This window comes from Pyricularia oryzae, chromosome 1 (genome assembly GCF_000002495.2).
Source record: "Pyricularia oryzae 70-15 chromosome 1, whole genome shotgun sequence".
Taxonomy (NCBI): domain Eukaryota; kingdom Fungi; phylum Ascomycota; class Sordariomycetes; order Magnaporthales; family Pyriculariaceae; genus Pyricularia; species Pyricularia oryzae.
In genome coordinates, this window is record NC_017844.1 from 4,871,519 (window position 1) to 4,887,098 (window position 15,580).

Here is a 15,580-nt window from a genome sequence, read left to right on the forward strand (position 1 = left end):
GATATTGGAGGATACCGAAGCGCGGGGCGCGTACCTCGCGAACCAGAAGAGCTTCCCCTGCAGACCACCCCTACCTCGAGTTCGCATGCCACTTCTGGGACGTGATTGGCCATGGAGTCCCACGCCTAGCCCCAATTGCAGATCAGGCTTGAGCACGAGAGCGAAGAACAAAAATCCGCCATTTCTCGACGAGGGTCGACTTGATTGTCAAAGGGGCTTTCTTTAATTCTGGCGAACCACAACCATGGAAGCACGCGACAAACGGGGCAACGTTCATCAAGGCCCATCTCCAGGATGGGCCATCTCCAGGATGGGCCATCTCCAGGATGCCACTTGGTGACTCTTCTGCTGTGCAGCGGTGTACAAATAATGCCTGCTCCCCAGGTGGAAAACTGCAAATACTTTACACATAAAGCGTGGGTGCAGGGGAAGGATTATACTAACGCAGGAGCAATTTTACTAGGCTTGCTATGATCGTGGAGCTTTTGTGCTTTTTCGCTGCAGTTAGCCGCCGATGGTGACTCAAAGCTGCGGGGGCGTTCTTGGTGCGGCAGGGAACATCCACTAAAAGGCTCGCTGGCACTGCATACTACTGGGTATTATAGTAGCGCATATGCAAACATCCCAGGCTCCGTCTTCTGGTAGAACCAAACGACGCGATATGAGTTTGTACAGCCAGTTCGTCGGAAGTTGCCTTGCTGTAGTTAAAACCGAATACGTTCGTAGCTGTACTGATGGATTTGGTCCCTTGTTCGCTGGCATGGTGCGGTACGGAAGGACATCCGGTTTGATGATGGGCGGCTTTCATTCGAATGTCAGTTTACCACGTGGGATTTGGACGATTGTTCAGATGCAGTCCAATTTTTTGTTTTAAGCGAGCTCAAGGTCGAGATTTTTGGGCTCGACGAAATAACTTAGTCAGTTTGACAATGTTTATTTGAATGGAGCAGACGAAGAGAGTTTGGTTGAATGCAAAATGGGCATCAACTGGCCATGCTGGCATCAACCTCTTCCAAATCAAGCTGATTCCAAGCAGTTGGATTCTAGTGATTTGTGTGGGAATATTTGATGATGGCTGGAATTCACCAAATGAAATACGATACGATACAACGACCAAAACCCCACCCCGCCCGGAGCTCTGCCGTCAGTTATCGACGGCGCAAGCGAAAACTGAAAGTGGGGCCAATTTAACATTCCGGTCCGGTGGATGCACCGGCTCAGCCTGGAAGCCCGAAACACTTAGATTCATGCGCTAGCTTCCACCACTAAGCACTTGTCGCAACATCTCTTTGGCAGGTTCTCACAACTAATTCCCCGAAGCTTTGCTCTTCTGGCACAGAACTTGAAGGAGTAGTGAGCGCGATGCCGCCGGTGGCTTCGTCAAAATGGATTTCGTAAGTTGCAGCGGCCAAGACTGGATGCTTCACGAGGGTGTGAGAACCTCGATGGCTGACATTTACTTAGTGGTCGAGATTGCTAGCACACACCCCGCTCTCTACGAGCAGCCCGAGGCGAGACCAAGCCAGTGACCCCATCCGGCGTCTTCATCGATTCGAGAAGGAATATGGACAGATGCTGGTATGCTCCATCCACACAATTTCTCAAACTCGCCGATCCCCTCCGACATACACCGCCCCTGCAGGTCGAGTTTGCCCCGGAGATATTGACGGCCTGTTTCTTTTGACTATATAGCAAATATGGAGGAACACTCCCAACCTATCTCGAGATGACGAGGCTGCCGAGGCCATAGAGCTCCGCCTACAGCAGCTCACCAACATCCTCGCCGACGAGACTCGACGCCCGCTCCCGCATCCGTGTATATCTTTTGCCGCCTCCAAGCAGATCTATGTACCCATCGCCAAGATTGCCACGACCTCATACAGCGAATGGATCGTACGGGAAGCTGTGCAGTTCTTTGCCACACTGATTGAGAGCGAGGAGGAGGCCTTTTACGAGAGCGATGCCTTTGCCACGAGTCTGACCAACCTTTTGGTCCGCATCACCGGTGCAAACAGTGTTCCGCTTGCTTCAGATACAGAAATACGAGTGGTGGAGCTGGCCTTCAACATTACCACCAAGATCCGATTGGACCCGGATACAGTGCTTCCTGCTTGGTTCAAGTCACAGTTACCAGAGCGGTCGCAGCGGCAGCAAGGGGCTGCAGAGGATAGCCACGAGAAGTTTGCGGGGAGAACCCAGAAACAGGACTTTCCCCTATTTTACCTCCTGGTGGACTACATCCACGTCGAGGGCAAAGTGGGAGACTTTGCGCGGACTGGGTTGCTTTACATCATCGAGTCCGCCTCGAGCTCTGTTGCCCTGGAGCAATGGATTGTGGAGAGCGACCTTTCGACCCTCATGGCTACTGGGCTGGGTGCGCTATACAGCCAGCTGAGCCGTAAGCTAGTAGTGGACCATCCAGCAGATTGCCTGCCCCCAGTCCTTGCGCTCTCCGACTATCAGCATCCGAGGTCAACTTATGAGATTGTAAGCTCGTGCTCGTCGGAGTTCCAGGCACATCTCGATACCTTTCTATCACACCTGCTCTTCTGGCAGGATGTCCTCAACCACTGCAGATCGGTCGAGGTCAAGAGCACACTTTTGGAACATTTTCAGGTCATTTTTCTTCAGCAGTTATTGTAGGTCACATGCGAGCCCACCCTCAACGTCATTCCCGGCTAACCTCAACTGCCAGATACCCTTCCCTTCTCGAGTCATCGGATCTAGATGGCGGGTCTTCCGTCGCCGTGCTCACCTACCTTCGCCGTATTCTCGAATCTTTAGATCACCCCGACATGATTAATCTAATCCTCCATTATCTTCTGGCTCTTCCTGATGCCTTGGGCACAGGCAAAGTAGCCTCCGAACCTGGCACCGTCAGCGCAGCGCGCAAGCGCAAGTCTATGGACCTGGCTACCATGTTGGCTGCACAGGTTGAGGAGGCAGCAGACCCGCTTCTGTACAATCTGGTCGACTTGATTCTTACTTGTCTTCGATCACACAGCCACCAGACGATCCACGTGACACTACAACTGGTATCTGCCATCCTCCGTCGTCACCACCGCTATGCAACGGCAACGCTGCTACGCACTGAACCCGTCTTCTCCACGACCCCGCAAAGGACGGTGGGTGCACATAAGCAGGAAGTCGATTTTTTCATGTCCCTTGCTGGAGGCATTGGAGGGCAGGACAACTTTGACGCCGTCTACGAAGATGTTTTGCGCGATGCGGTCATCAGGCTTGAGAGCCATTCTTGTTCATTGAAGCTTGTTGCGCCAAAGACGTCGACAAACAACCACGAGCTACCTGCAATCCCGTCGAATAGTTTGCCAGGCGCTCCACAGGATGTGCAAAAGCACACTATTCGAGCAGACGATCCGCTATTGAATGGGATTCTAGACCTGATGGAGACTTTCTTCATCAACCCCGTTGAAACAAACCTTTCAGCCACGGATGTTCTGTTTGATCTTGCAGTCTGCGGATTCACGTGTGCCGAAGGATGGTTACTGCGGCATCCAGACGCGTACAAATACGACCAGAACGACGACGACGAGTTGGAGATACTGCAAGATGGCGACAAGCCACCTCTGGATCCCGAATCGGCCGAATTTGCAGAGAAAGAGCGACAAAGAAGCATGCGGCAATGTCGTCGTCGCCCAAAGTGGAGCCCTAACAACCTGCCCCGGCTCATGTCGACCCTACAGATGCTAGCAGACCAGGTTGAGGCCTACCGGGAGAGCATTCCTCGATTCGACGAGCTCTTGCAACAGCGCCGTGAGGCATTCCAGACGGCCGACGCCTCAGGCGCCTCTGTACCTCAACAACCCCCGGTCCTGAACCGGTCTAACAGCGGTGCAAAGACGCCCATGACCCCACGACCGTCCCATCAACAACGTGCCAGCAGCGCAGAGAGGCCTTCTGCTCTAGAAGGCTTCGCACAGCGCATCATGGCAGAACTGGGCAGCCCCAGCAGCAGAAGTGCGAGCCCCAGAGGGCGCAAGGAGAGCATCATGCGGGGCCTGACTGGGTCGCCAACACCGGACGCCCAGCACGAGAGAATGCAACAGCAGAATGGTGGAATGTCGGGCGCGTACGGCGCGTCCACACCGAGCAGACAGGTATGCATGGTGCCGCCGAGGGAGTTTCCAGTGGCCTACGACGGTGTGGGCACGCCAAGGGGCGGTGCACATCAGACGAACTCGCCTGCGTTGTCCGCAACGACCGACCCTGCCATCGCCAGTCAGATTGAGGCGTTCCGGGCCGTAGATCAGCAAATTCTAGCGAGGAGGGTGGCACTAGCAGTCGTTCCCGGCAAAGGCAGAACCGGCGGTGTCGCCCCTATCCCGCTGGATTTTGGTGCCAAGGCCGGCGCGCCGCCACCACAGGGGGTAGTGTCCGGGGAAGAGGACGATGAGGACGAGGAGCGCCAGTTGGAGCACGGACAGCGGAACATGGCGCCTTCGCCGGACTCGGATGGCGCATCCGAATCGAGACGGCAAGAGGAGGAGGAAGCCGACGCAGAAGAGGCCACTCGGGCAGCGGAGGAGGAAGAGGCTGCCAAGACGGTATCGGTATCGCACGTCCTCACCAACGTGCTGGTATTGCAGGCTTTCCTGTTTGAGTTGTCCAGTCTTGTGCAAGCCAGGGCAGGACTGTTCGACGAGGTGAAGTTTGTCTGAATTCCCGGTCGAGATGAGACTTTGTTTGGTTCAATTAGACGATAGATAGATATCCATTCTTTGGGGTAGGTGGGTAGCATTTGGTGGAGTTTGTTTCATAGCTAGCGTGCGCGTCATTGCCGTTTCGATCGACCTTGGTGCCGACAGTTGGTTTAGAGGGCCACAATTAACTAAATGGTAACATCCAAATTCAAGCATTCTGTTTGAGATGTGTCTGAGTATATATGATTATTTGCGCAAGTGAGATTCCCAACAATTGAGTGAGTACACAAAGTCGTTGCTCTACGTTCAATTTCCTAGGTAACCAGGTTGCTAAGCACGCTGTATCAGCACTGCTTCGGCTCAGCTGCTCACCCGATCTAAATCGCCAAGCGAAGGTGGAACCCGGGGAAGCTGTGATAAGACTGGCCAATTAAACAGCTTGAAACTCCCATGCTTGTGTGGTAGAGTGGGGAGCTGACCAGCCAAGCGCCGCGCATTGAGGCATCCGACCCCTAACAACCCTGGAACGTCACCTGCCGCATCGTCATCCTCGGGACCTCAACTTCATTCAAACCATCCAACATTCACTCTTCCTCTTCTTCCTCATATTCATCCTGATCAATTCAATTCGTCCTTGGGATCATCTGTATTGCAACTTGTACACAAACTGCAATATATTGCAAAGCAGCAAGCAATACGATGGCACCACAACAGTCCATCCGGGCTCTGCTCGCCTACGCGGGCAACATCTTCTCCCAAGTCCCGCTCGGTGGGATCGCGAACCCATTCGACTCCGGCTCGGCAGTTGTCGGAAACACCGGCGTGCAGCAACAACAATGTCACTACTCGCCCCTCACCGGTGCACCTGCCTGCCCGATTGACGGCCCCATGTCGTGCCACAACAGCACGCCCGTCGAAGGCAATTCGTGCTGCTTTGTGCACCCCGGCGGTCAGCTGATGTTGACTCAGTTTTGGGATCAGGACATTCACGAAGGAGGTTCTGACGAGGATTGGACGATCCATGGGCTGTGGTATGTCTTTTTGCTATTCCCTAGTTCTAGTCTACTCTTTGATAAGTAATTGTCGCTAATATCCGATTTCGGGATCAGGCCGGATCTGTGCAACGGCGGCTACGAGCAGTTCTGCAACATTGCGCCGCAGTACAGAAACATCACCGAAATCCTCCACGCGCACGGGCAGGCGGACCTCGTCTCCTACATGAACAGGTACTGGGTCGCAGACCGGGGCACCAATGACCACCTGTGGGAGCACGAGTGGAACAAGCACGGGACGTGCATCAACACGCTCGCGCCGGCGTGCTACTCTGCACCATCCTCATCCTCGTGCAGCAGCACGAATGCCGCGGTAGCAAGCCCCGGCGAGATGGCAGTGGTGGACTACTTTACTCGCGCGGTCGCGCTTTTCAAGACGCTCGACACGTACACGGCGCTGGAGCGCGCCGGCATCGTGCCGCACGCGCGCAAGCGCTACCCCCTCGTCGACGTGCAAAAGGCGCTGGCAGAGTACCTGGGCGGCGGCAAGGTCGCGCTGCGGTGCAGGGGTGGCAACAGGCACAGGAAGGGCGACGTGCTCAACGAGGCTTGGTTCGTCTACTACGTCAAGGGCAGCCTGCAGACGGGAGAGTTTGTCCCCGCGCCCCCGACCGGCAGGGACGCGACCAACTGCGCGCCGTGGATCAAGTACCCGCCCAAGAGGAGACGTGGGGATCTGTAGATGAAAGGTGAGGTAGCTGACCACTGTACTGTATGTGTTACGGCGGAGAAGTTTGGGTTTTGGGTTTTGGGTTTAAGAAGGATCTACAGTGTTCATCTATCGTGTTGTGCAGGGTAGGTCTTGGCATGTTGGGATGGCGTTTTTGTGTCCCATATTTTTATCATTTGATCTCATCATTTAGGTTAGACACAGATTGTTCCTGGAATTACCCATCAACGGGTTTGCCTACATGGTACGCCTTATTTTTGAGGCAGAGCCCAGACCCATCTCTGTGCTCTGTCTTCGTTTTGTTTGTTGACACGTTGTAATCCGTCAATCAACTGTTGGGTCAAAGATCCTTCAGTCAAGTCAGTCAAGGTTCCGCATCGACCGGCTCGTCTGCTCCGCTGGACGCACATGCTGTAGAACGGAAGAAGCCGCAAATTAGAACAGGGGCAGGGAACTAAGAAGTTCTAGTATATCATGCCACGCGCAGCCACAAGATTATCGTCACTGCGGATTTGACCCGCTCGCTATTTTTTCTCTCTCTGTTCTATGCCCCTTTACTACTGTAAAAGCATGGACCCATTGACCAACATTTCCCACAGGGGTGTTCCCATCTACGCCGCACAATTACATCCTGGGGATCCTGGGGACTGGCCCCGGCCAAGTGATTTTAGAGGGAAATTTACAAGGAAATTTAAATTCACACAGCACCAAAAAATCACACAGGCGGCAAATCCCGCGATTTCGATTCTTTCTTTTTCTGCTGGGCGCCTTAGTACTCGGCACTTTCTCTCACCAAATGTCGGCCTTGCTCGAGTAAGAGGCTGGGAATGCGATCTTTGTGCCGAGTTATCCTGTTACGCGTCCACAGTAACACCGCGAGGCTTGCCACAACATGGCTTTTTTTATCCTCCGTTCGGCCCAAAGGGATGGCTCTCGCCTTCTTTTTTTTCTCCTTTGTGCTGGACTTCACATGAACAGGGTTTTTGGGCTTGTTTTTATTTTATTTTGTTGGTGCAGGGCGTGAAGGGATTCTCACAAAGCGTAGAGTGGCTTTGCGACAAGTGTTACTAATGAGAAGTGCCTGAAACGACCGAGTTGGAAGCCCTGAACAAGTTTTGGAACGGCGCCTACTGGGGGTACATGTTGGGTTGGCTTGGTTGGTCATGATTGAGCTGCTATTATCCTAAATAGTCGGCGGGTAGTGTAGGGTTGGCTGTTGGGCTGTTGCCAAGCATACCAGTCATCATACCACAATCAGTATCAAGGCAGTGGTCCAACCAAGATTTGGAGATACTTGATCACTTCTAGTCAACACCCCTTCGCCCCTAGACAAGACGCCACCATCACATTTAGAGCTAGAGGACAGGGCGAACGGTCAACAGAACGAGTGACAGTCACTCATTATTATTCACTGGAACTGCCTTGTACGCATACCGTAGGTACACCGACGATATCATGGATTACCTTGTACTGAATACTTGCAGAAGACTTGATTTGCCTGGTCCCCCTTGCGATAAATCGAGTTAGCAAGAAAGCCCACTTTGCGGCCGGGTCAGTTTTTGGTGGCACCCGACTTGCCGACTCCTTACGGTGGCTTTTTTTCCTGGTTGTTTGCATGTGCTTTGCATAACTTTGACGGCAAGAAACAACTGCCCTCTCTCATTTCTTCTTTGATTTTGCTCTCTGGCATCAAAGAATGCTTGGTCGCACGTGCTGTGCTGTACTGACCGAAAAGCCTAGCCCTCGGAAACCCCGCCGCAGCTTTGCTGGTACGTACCGGCAGTGGGTTAATCGCAGAGAAAACTAACTGGCAAGGGGGCAAACGCTTCTGCGAATAGCGGAAATGCTCCATGCTTTCCATTGGTTTGTTTTCTCCATTTTCAGGGATGGAACGTTGTGCTTGGTGTGGGGCCGAATGGGTCCATGCGCACAGAGACTTTGGGGCAGGGATCGTTTGTGCCTGATTTTGGAATGGGAATTTGGGTGATGATGCTGAGTGATATCGATGTCAGGACTCTTGTTCGTTCAGCGTTTTGTGCCCTATTTATGTTTTCAGCTTCCGTTTGTCAGAGTTTGGGGCTGATGCTGTCATTTGTCATGTCAATGCTTAGAGCTTAATTGATTAATCTCTTTCTATATGGCCTTGTGACCGTAGATTGCTTCGCAGATGCGATTGATCGGGTTCTTCGTGGGAAATCGAACGACGACATACAACTCCAAGCTTTCAAAAGTATAACCGTATACGACACGATATTTGGGCAATGCGATCTCTTCGTACCTTTCCGTTGCATGAAGTTTGCACCGTTCCGTGCCAGTTTTCGAACATTCGTTGGCTAAAGAAGAAACTTCTACGGAGTTCGGAAGTCATCTCAACTCTGCATGTCAATCAGCACCCACGGCGAAACAAGACAACGAGACCCTGCCCATCAAGGGTTTTGACAAGAAAAAAGGGGGTTTGTGAGACGTCGATCGGTACATAGGGTCCAAGAGAAAAGTAACATTCTGCAGAGCAAAGGATCGACAGGATAGTACCCTGAAGATGCATCAACCACTCATTCCTGCGCGCCAGGACGGGCGGCGATCCCACGGCTTGCTCGGGTCTGGAGCCATACCCGCACACTCCCAGAATCATGACAGATCTCGATCGACCGCTTTCTTCTCTGGGTGGCTTTGGGACTGTCTCTTGCCATATGTACTTTTCACAACTTGCGCATTCCTTCCGCCGTGACATACTAGAGCTAAATCAGAATAAATATAAAACCGGAAGATACGACAAAGTACTCAACAAGAAAAAAAAACCAAATAAAAAGTCTAGAAGTTTTAGAGAGGGAAACGCTGCTTGTGGCGCCCGTCTTATGGGTCAAGGCAAGAAAACAGTGCCACTTTTCTTGGCCTGACAGTTGAGGCCTGCATATTGCTGTTGCTACTACTTGGCAGCTAAGCTAGCTGAGCAAACTTGAGCAGTTCGCCTACCGCCTTAACATGTAGTTAGTAGACGCAAGGCCAGGGGCACACACTCTTCTCTTGCCCCTAGGATTAATATAATGGACTGAAAACCACATTGTTACGCCAGTTAGCCCAAGAGGGAGCACAAGGCCCCATACGACGTTACAAAGGTTGCCAGTCCTGCCTACAGTCAGAGTACCCAAGGTAGGTACGTACCCAAGGTACCTTAGTTACCTACCTACCTACCTACCTACCACCATACCGGTAGTGAAAGCCCAAGGCTGCCAGGTTAGCGGGTGCCAATGCGGGCGGGCCAGTTGAGCCCATGAGCACGATGCAGCTGGGCTAGGGTGTGCCTTGCGCGGTAGCGCGGATAGCTCATAAATTGCAGACACCTGCTAATGGCTGTTGACAGTCAATTCCAGTTTGGGATTTCAGCTGTTCCAACTGGCAGCTGGAGGCTTGTGGCTTTTTTGTTTTTGTGTGACGCGGAACGTGCGAACCACCCCAGCTCACTTGGCTCGAGTCCGGGTGTGGTACTGCCCCAAGGTGTGGAAATGAGGGGGAAAGGGTACGTACTGTAGAATTGGAATTGGTACTTTCCACCAGGACAACACACCAAATTTACGCTTTCTCAACGGCATCGCTAAACCAATCCACAGGCTATCCTCGTTGAATCAGACGGATGTATCCGTACAGTAGGCATGAAGAAAATAGGAGTGGCATGGGAATACCACGTTCATGTCGTCCCATCCAATTTACGGTTGTGTCGTCTCATTAGTCAAATTTTTGCTTGCTCACCTGGCCAGAGGTAGGTAGGTGCTGCACATTGTATGCAATGCAGCATTTCTGCTGAAAATTTTACCAGATCCGTCCGTAAATTCCCACACTTGTGCGTTGGATGACATTTAGTCGTTGTTTTACAGCCTGTATAATCTTCAACTTCTTTTTACATGTTCACCATTTCGTTTGCATAGAAGTGGCTGTCCTAAAACCTCAGCCCGTCAAACAGACCAAATTCCGCTCCTCCCTGTCTGCCTGCCTGTCTGCCTGCCTGCCGACGACTCAGTTCAACAACCTGCAAAGTACTTCTTCTTCATGTCATAGCCTCAGGCCCGCGCACACCCTGCACTAAACCCAAGTAAGGCGTGATTCTGACCCACCATCCACCTACCTGCCACTACCCACCCCGGGCATTTTCCGTGTTTTATTAACCAGACAGCCAGTCACATTTGTGCACCAGCTAGTCCCACGACCCGCTTTCCCATTTGTACCGCCTGCCTTTACCCTCGCTTTTCCCACCTTCTGATTCCCACGTCTCCGCTTCTCATCCATCCCTCGACCATTTCCCTCGTCTTGTCCTATTTTTCCATACTCCGGCCCGAATACAGATCGCTAGAGAATCTGGAGTTCCCCCGCGAATTGCCTCGTCGGTCGTGCGCTTTTTTATATTTTTATTGACAACAACTTTAATCGACACAAAAAAGGCCCGTTGCAACTGGTACACAACAGTCTGAAGGCGAATAGCCGGGAACCCTGCGAACCGGTTCGAGCGGGCAGAGACCTCCGATGTGCCTGATCTAGAGACGCGCGCGGCGACTCAAGGTACAACCCGAGGCTTTGCGTCCCATCTTCGACTCGACTACCACAGCGACTAGGTGTGGGGTTCAAAGAACAAAGGAACATCCAAGGCACCGATCGTTTTAGCCAGCGAGAAACTTTTTTTGGACTTTTTTTTTTGTTACTTTCCTTACAGCAAAAACAAGACAGCCAAACATGACGACTGCCGTGAAGAGGGCGTGTGGTAGGTTTAAATGCAGAGCCGTTGGCAAAATTGAGTTTGGCCTGTTGTCACTCTGGCAATTCAGATTACTGACCGTTGAAAACCTTGGTGATTGCAACCAACAGACGCCTGCCACCGTCGCAAAGTCAAATGCGACGGCATCAACCCGTGCAGAAACTGCTCGTCTGCCCAGCTCTCGTGCACCTACAATGCGATTCCACAGAAAAAGGGGCCCAAGGGCTCGCGAGCCAAGGTCATCAGCGAACTTCGAGAAACGCAACGTCAGACAAGCCTGGCAACGAAAGTACATAACCGCCTCAATGGCGCCCCGAGTCCACCGGCAAGCCCGGCGCCGGCACCATCTCGCGGTCTGTTGACCAAGGAGATGGTCAGCGCGTGTATCGAGTTCTACTTCGCCAACATGTTCTCCATCATACCTATTCTGAACCGACAGCAAGTCGAACACGACCTTGGTGTATGGGAGACCGATCCCGAGACGTACAGCCTCATGACGTCCCTTTGCGCCTTCATGATGCTCCAGCCTGGCATGTCGATGCCAGGTGGCGACCCTTATGGCCTGGATGCGCAACCCGGAGCCAGCATTGTGTCAGCTCGTCTGCTTATGGAGGAGACATCCCGCGTGCGCCGACTTTACGATCATCTCGAGAAGCCAAGCCTTAACAGCGTCTGCACTAGCTACTTTCTTTTCGCGTGCCATTACGGATTGGAGGAGCATGATAGGGCTTGGTATCATCTGCGTGACGCTCTAACCGTTACGCTCATGTTTGGGATGAACAAGGAGGAATCGTACCTTACTGTGGACAACGCTACTGCTTCACGGTGGAGGCGCCTCTACTGGTTGCTCTACATGACAGAAAGGTACGCCGAGTCGTTTTCAGAAAATCACATTGGTTCTGCATTACTGACTATATATTAGGTCCTACGCCATACAACGCGGCCGTCCGCTGTCACTGCAGGCCACTGTTAACTTGCCGACACTGGGAGATGGGCCGATGGATCCTTTCGGAACTCAACTGAGCAGTTTCTTGCTTCTGATAACTATATTCCGGCAGTTCGACGACCAGTTCACAAATCTTTGGTGCAAGAGCAGGAACAACTGCTCGTCCAGCTATATCAACACACTGCACAAGAACTTCAACGAGGTGTTGCCACACTACCTAAACAACGTAGACCCCCAGCTGGCTGATGCTCGAAACAACCAGGCTTGGCTCAAAAACCTTATTTGGCAGCTGAGCATGGCCAAGACCCAGAACGTCAGCGATACGACAGTTCAATATCCCGTGGATCTGCAACGAGAGCTCGTGGCAATGACCGGAGCCTTCTCTACCCAGAACACGGAGTTGATAAACGCCGGCTTTGTAAGTCAAAGCCCTAGAGCGACCAATGGTGTATCATACGAAGCAGCATTCTAACGGACATTATTAGATTGAAAAACTTTGCGAAACCTCTTCGTCTCTGATTGACGTCTTGACAGTTCAGCCTGCAACCCAAAACCCATTTAGCCCGTTCAATCCCCGCGAGACCTTGCAGCAGATTTTCAACCTCGTTGGAGTCATTCGAAAAGACGAGTCCCGGTTCTTGCCACTGCTTCTCTGCAAGATGCACGAGGTTATCCCTCGCCTCATTAGTCCGATGCTTCAGCACATGCCTGACAACATGTGCAGCGTCGATATTTTTGATGGCTTTGGCAACGCAGGGATGGGCCAGCCAAGCACGATGCAGATGGATGACTTCGACTACAGATTCCCGGAGCCATCGATCAAGACGGAGCCTGGGACTTCGTCAGGCGCAAGCGTTCCCTCAGTCACAGATATGCACTCGCCATTCAGTAGTTCGCCGCCTGTGATATCTCCTCAAGTCGAGTACCCGCAAGGGATCACACAGGATTTCAATCCCATATCGGACATGATGAGCCCTGTTGGTCCTGGCCAACAGCTGAATGGACCTGGAGGCATGGGATCTCATCAGACACAGCACCGCATGCCGCAGCCACCGCCGCAGCAGCATCATCAATATACACCGACTTCGGCTCACAACCATCCTCCTAAACCAACAATTCAAACAATGGGTCATAACATGTCTACCCATCATCAAAATAGCCTCCATGGCGGAATCAATCAGCCATCCAACATACCAGGCCAGCATCCGTTACCGCAACAGCCCCTTACCAGTGCCGCCGTAAGAGGACCCCAGCCGTTCAGTCCTGCAGGAGCAATGAATCATTCGATCATGCCGGGTGGACCCGCTATGTTAATGCGGCCACAGCCACCCCAGCGATCAAATAGTTTTGCAATGCCTCCCCCATCGAACAATACACAACTGAGAACTGTTGGGGACTTTCAAACCCTGCAGAGGACCAACTCTGACATGAGCGTCTTGACCAACTCAATGGGTGTATCCATGGGAGGTGGTGGCGGAGGTATGATGGGCACTGAAATTGATTTTAACACGTTGTCGAGGTAGTACAGGTTATTGAGGAGTCTAGCCGAGCCTTGGCGACTCCCAAAATAACTTCCTGGTCAAGGTCTCCTCGAAGCATTACACGTCTGACTCAATTCTGAGTTATACTCACCTCGACACTCCCCCAATCCTTCGGGTTCTTATACACGATACCCCCTTTTCCCAAACAAGCGTTTTGTTGACTGGTTTTCTGCTCTTGTGATCTCTCTTTCGTCTATATTTCCTTTGTCAGGCTGGTTTATTTGGTTGGGTGAATTTGAGTTTGGGCGTCCAAGGATATACGGTCTTGCGTCTCCTCTGCTCCGAGGCAGGCGGTTCTAAAAAGGATGCATGTGAGGATAACTTTCTTGGTGTTTCAACCTGCCCTGTATAGTGGAACTTTGGGTTTTTTTTCCTTTCCTTTGTGTGAACATATCTATATCTGTTCCTGGCTGTGGTCTGACAGACTTGGCACATTATATCAGAATGGTGGAGAAGACTCTTTGAGGAGAGGTCAAGGGATATGGGGAAGGTATTTCCTTTGTTGATTGCTTGGAGGTGATTGTAGCGGCGGACTTGTTGGAGTGAAAGTCGGTTGATATTAGGTTTATTGAGGGATTCCAGAGTATCTATCTTTCGAGAGGAAAGGTTAATTTTGGATATGGAAGACGGTATATATAACACTTCGGTGGTTTATATAGATGGTTCGACACTTGGCAGTGTGCCATGGACAAGTTGGTCGATGGATTCATAGAGATTAGGTTCGAATCAATTCGTTGCCAAGTATATGACAGTCTTATATCTACATCGCGTGAACCTTGGTCTACCTTGTTGCAGTTTGGACATCCAGGTTTGGGGTGTTGGTGGGTTATGGTTGGAACTCCATTTTAGAGTTAGAGAATCCGGGTTAATGATAAGGTTACCTAGTCAATTGCCCCAATTAAATGGGGTAACCTTTTCAGTTACATACCAAACCCTAGTTAGTAGGTCGGGAGCCCTGCAAGCAATATTGTATCATTCTGCAAACTTGACTACAGAGCAATATTCTTGGACAAACATGCAAATCAAATGCTGTCACTAATATTCAAGCAAGCGCAAAGGAAACCCAAGTAAGTGATGGACATCATAATCATTGATTCTCGTTACTATTTAGATGTGGTTGTTTCCCACCCGATTAAAAGACATTAAAACAATAGCCAAAATCGCCTCCTCTGTAAAACATGCTGTAGATGATGTTTCATGGAGAGATTATTATCTTCTCTCGCCTGACTCCTTTACAGGCCGCAGGCGTTGAGGCCGACCTGCTGGGACTGGGCCTCAATGCGGCCGAGGCTGCCGGCCTGGCCGTTGGTGAGGTCGTTCATGGCGGCGAGGCCAATGTTGAAGCCAGAGGCGTGGTCGATGGCGAGAACGTTGATGGACTTGCCGTTGTAGGTGAGCTGCCAGCAGGTACCGCACTGTTTGTCATGTTAGTCATGTGTGTATTTTAACCTTTGGCTGGATCATACAAGGTGGGATATGTTTATTACGTACGCTAGGCGAGTTCCATCCACCGACGGCATCGACACCTCCAATGTAGGGGAAGTTGCGGATCTGGCCCTGAGTCTGCCAGCCGTACTTGGTGATGAGGCCGTTGGCGCCGTCGGAGCAAGAGACGGCGGTCAGGGAGCGGGAGCCGTCGTCGTAGCCGGTGTCGTATGAGACGCTGACGGCCTGGGCGGCGGCGGCCAGGGTGAAGATGGAGAGGATGTTGGAGAACTGCATGTTTGCGGTTGGGGTTTTGAGGGGAGGTATTAAGATATTAAGGTGAAAGTTGTTGTAGATGTTGTTTGTTGCTTTTGAGCGAAGGTGGTATTAGAGCGAGAGGCTGATGTTTGATGGTGTGATGAAGAAGGAGAGAAGACGGGAGAGACGACCTGCTGGACTCTTTTATATTCCTTTCATGATGGTCAAGTCGTGGGCCCAAATCAGGGAAATGTAGCCCGACTAAGACCCTGCCGCTCGTGGT

The 15,580-nt window shown here is 51.7% G+C and overlaps 4 protein-coding genes across 4 annotated transcripts; 3 read left to right on the forward strand and 1 right to left on the reverse strand.

The window, feature by feature from the left end:
- The first annotated feature begins 931 nt into the window (after positions 1-931).
- MGG_05341 (uncharacterized protein) lies at positions 932-4,876 on the forward strand. Its single transcript, XM_003710130.1, has 4 exons — positions 932-1,394; positions 1,465-1,578; positions 1,693-2,639; positions 2,696-4,876. Exons 1-4 carry the CDS (start codon positions 1,386-1,388, stop codon positions 4,677-4,679), a joined length of 3,054 nt encoding a protein of 1,017 aa, XP_003710178.1. The 5' UTR covers positions 932-1,385; the 3' UTR covers positions 4,680-4,876.
- Positions 4,877-5,110: 234 nt separating this feature from the next.
- On the forward strand, positions 5,111-6,750 carry MGG_05342 (ribonuclease Trv). Its single transcript, XM_003710131.1, has 2 exons — positions 5,111-5,692; positions 5,771-6,750. The coding sequence occupies exons 1-2, from the start codon at positions 5,361-5,363 to the stop codon at positions 6,393-6,395; spliced, it is 957 nt and encodes a 318-aa protein (XP_003710179.1). The 5' UTR covers positions 5,111-5,360; the 3' UTR covers positions 6,396-6,750.
- A 3,927-nt stretch (positions 6,751-10,677) lies between these two features.
- On the forward strand, positions 10,678-14,360 carry MGG_05343 (C6 zinc finger protein). The gene is made up of 4 exons (XM_003710132.1): positions 10,678-11,133; positions 11,238-11,991; positions 12,050-12,491; positions 12,559-14,360. Exons 1-4 carry the CDS (start codon positions 11,106-11,108, stop codon positions 13,594-13,596), a joined length of 2,262 nt encoding a protein of 753 aa, XP_003710180.1. The 5' UTR covers positions 10,678-11,105; the 3' UTR covers positions 13,597-14,360.
- A 281-nt stretch (positions 14,361-14,641) lies between these two features.
- Positions 14,642-15,556, reverse strand: MGG_05344 (SnodProt1). The gene is made up of 2 exons (XM_003710133.1): positions 15,106-15,556; positions 14,642-15,029 (listed from the first exon to the last, which is right to left on the reverse strand). Exons 1-2 carry the CDS (start codon positions 15,334-15,336, stop codon positions 14,847-14,849), a joined length of 414 nt encoding a protein of 137 aa, XP_003710181.1. The 5' UTR covers positions 15,337-15,556; the 3' UTR covers positions 14,642-14,846.
- Positions 15,557-15,580: the final 24 nt, after the last annotated feature.

Coding starts and splice junctions, on each gene's coding strand:
- MGG_05341 (XM_003710130.1), top strand. Junction 1,579..1,692: donor AGGAATATGGACAGATGCTG/GTATGCTCCATC, acceptor TTGACTATATAG/CAAATATGGAGGAACACTCC. Junction 2,640..2,695: donor ATTTTTCTTCAGCAGTTATT/GTAGGTCACATG, acceptor CTCAACTGCCAG/ATACCCTTCCCTTCTCGAGT.
- MGG_05342 (XM_003710131.1), top strand. CDS start 5,361: ATGGCACCACAACAGTCCATCCGGGCTCTGCTCGCCTACGCGGGCAAC. Junction 5,693..5,770: donor TGGACGATCCATGGGCTGTG/GTATGTCTTTTT, acceptor TTTCGGGATCAG/GCCGGATCTGTGCAACGGCG.
- MGG_05343 (XM_003710132.1), top strand. CDS start 11,106: ATGACGACTGCCGTGAAGAGGGCGTGTG. Junction 11,134..11,237: donor TGCCGTGAAGAGGGCGTGTG/GTAGGTTTAAAT, acceptor TGCAACCAACAG/ACGCCTGCCACCGTCGCAAA. Junction 11,992..12,049: donor TTGCTCTACATGACAGAAAG/GTACGCCGAGTC, acceptor ACTATATATTAG/GTCCTACGCCATACAACGCG.
- MGG_05344 (XM_003710133.1), bottom strand. CDS start 15,336: ATGCAGTTCTCCAACATCCTCTCCATCTTCACCCTGGCCGCCGCCGCC. Junction 15,030..15,105: donor GTGGATGGAACTCGCCTAGC/GTACGTAATAAA, acceptor CATGACAAACAG/TGCGGTACCTGCTGGCAGCT.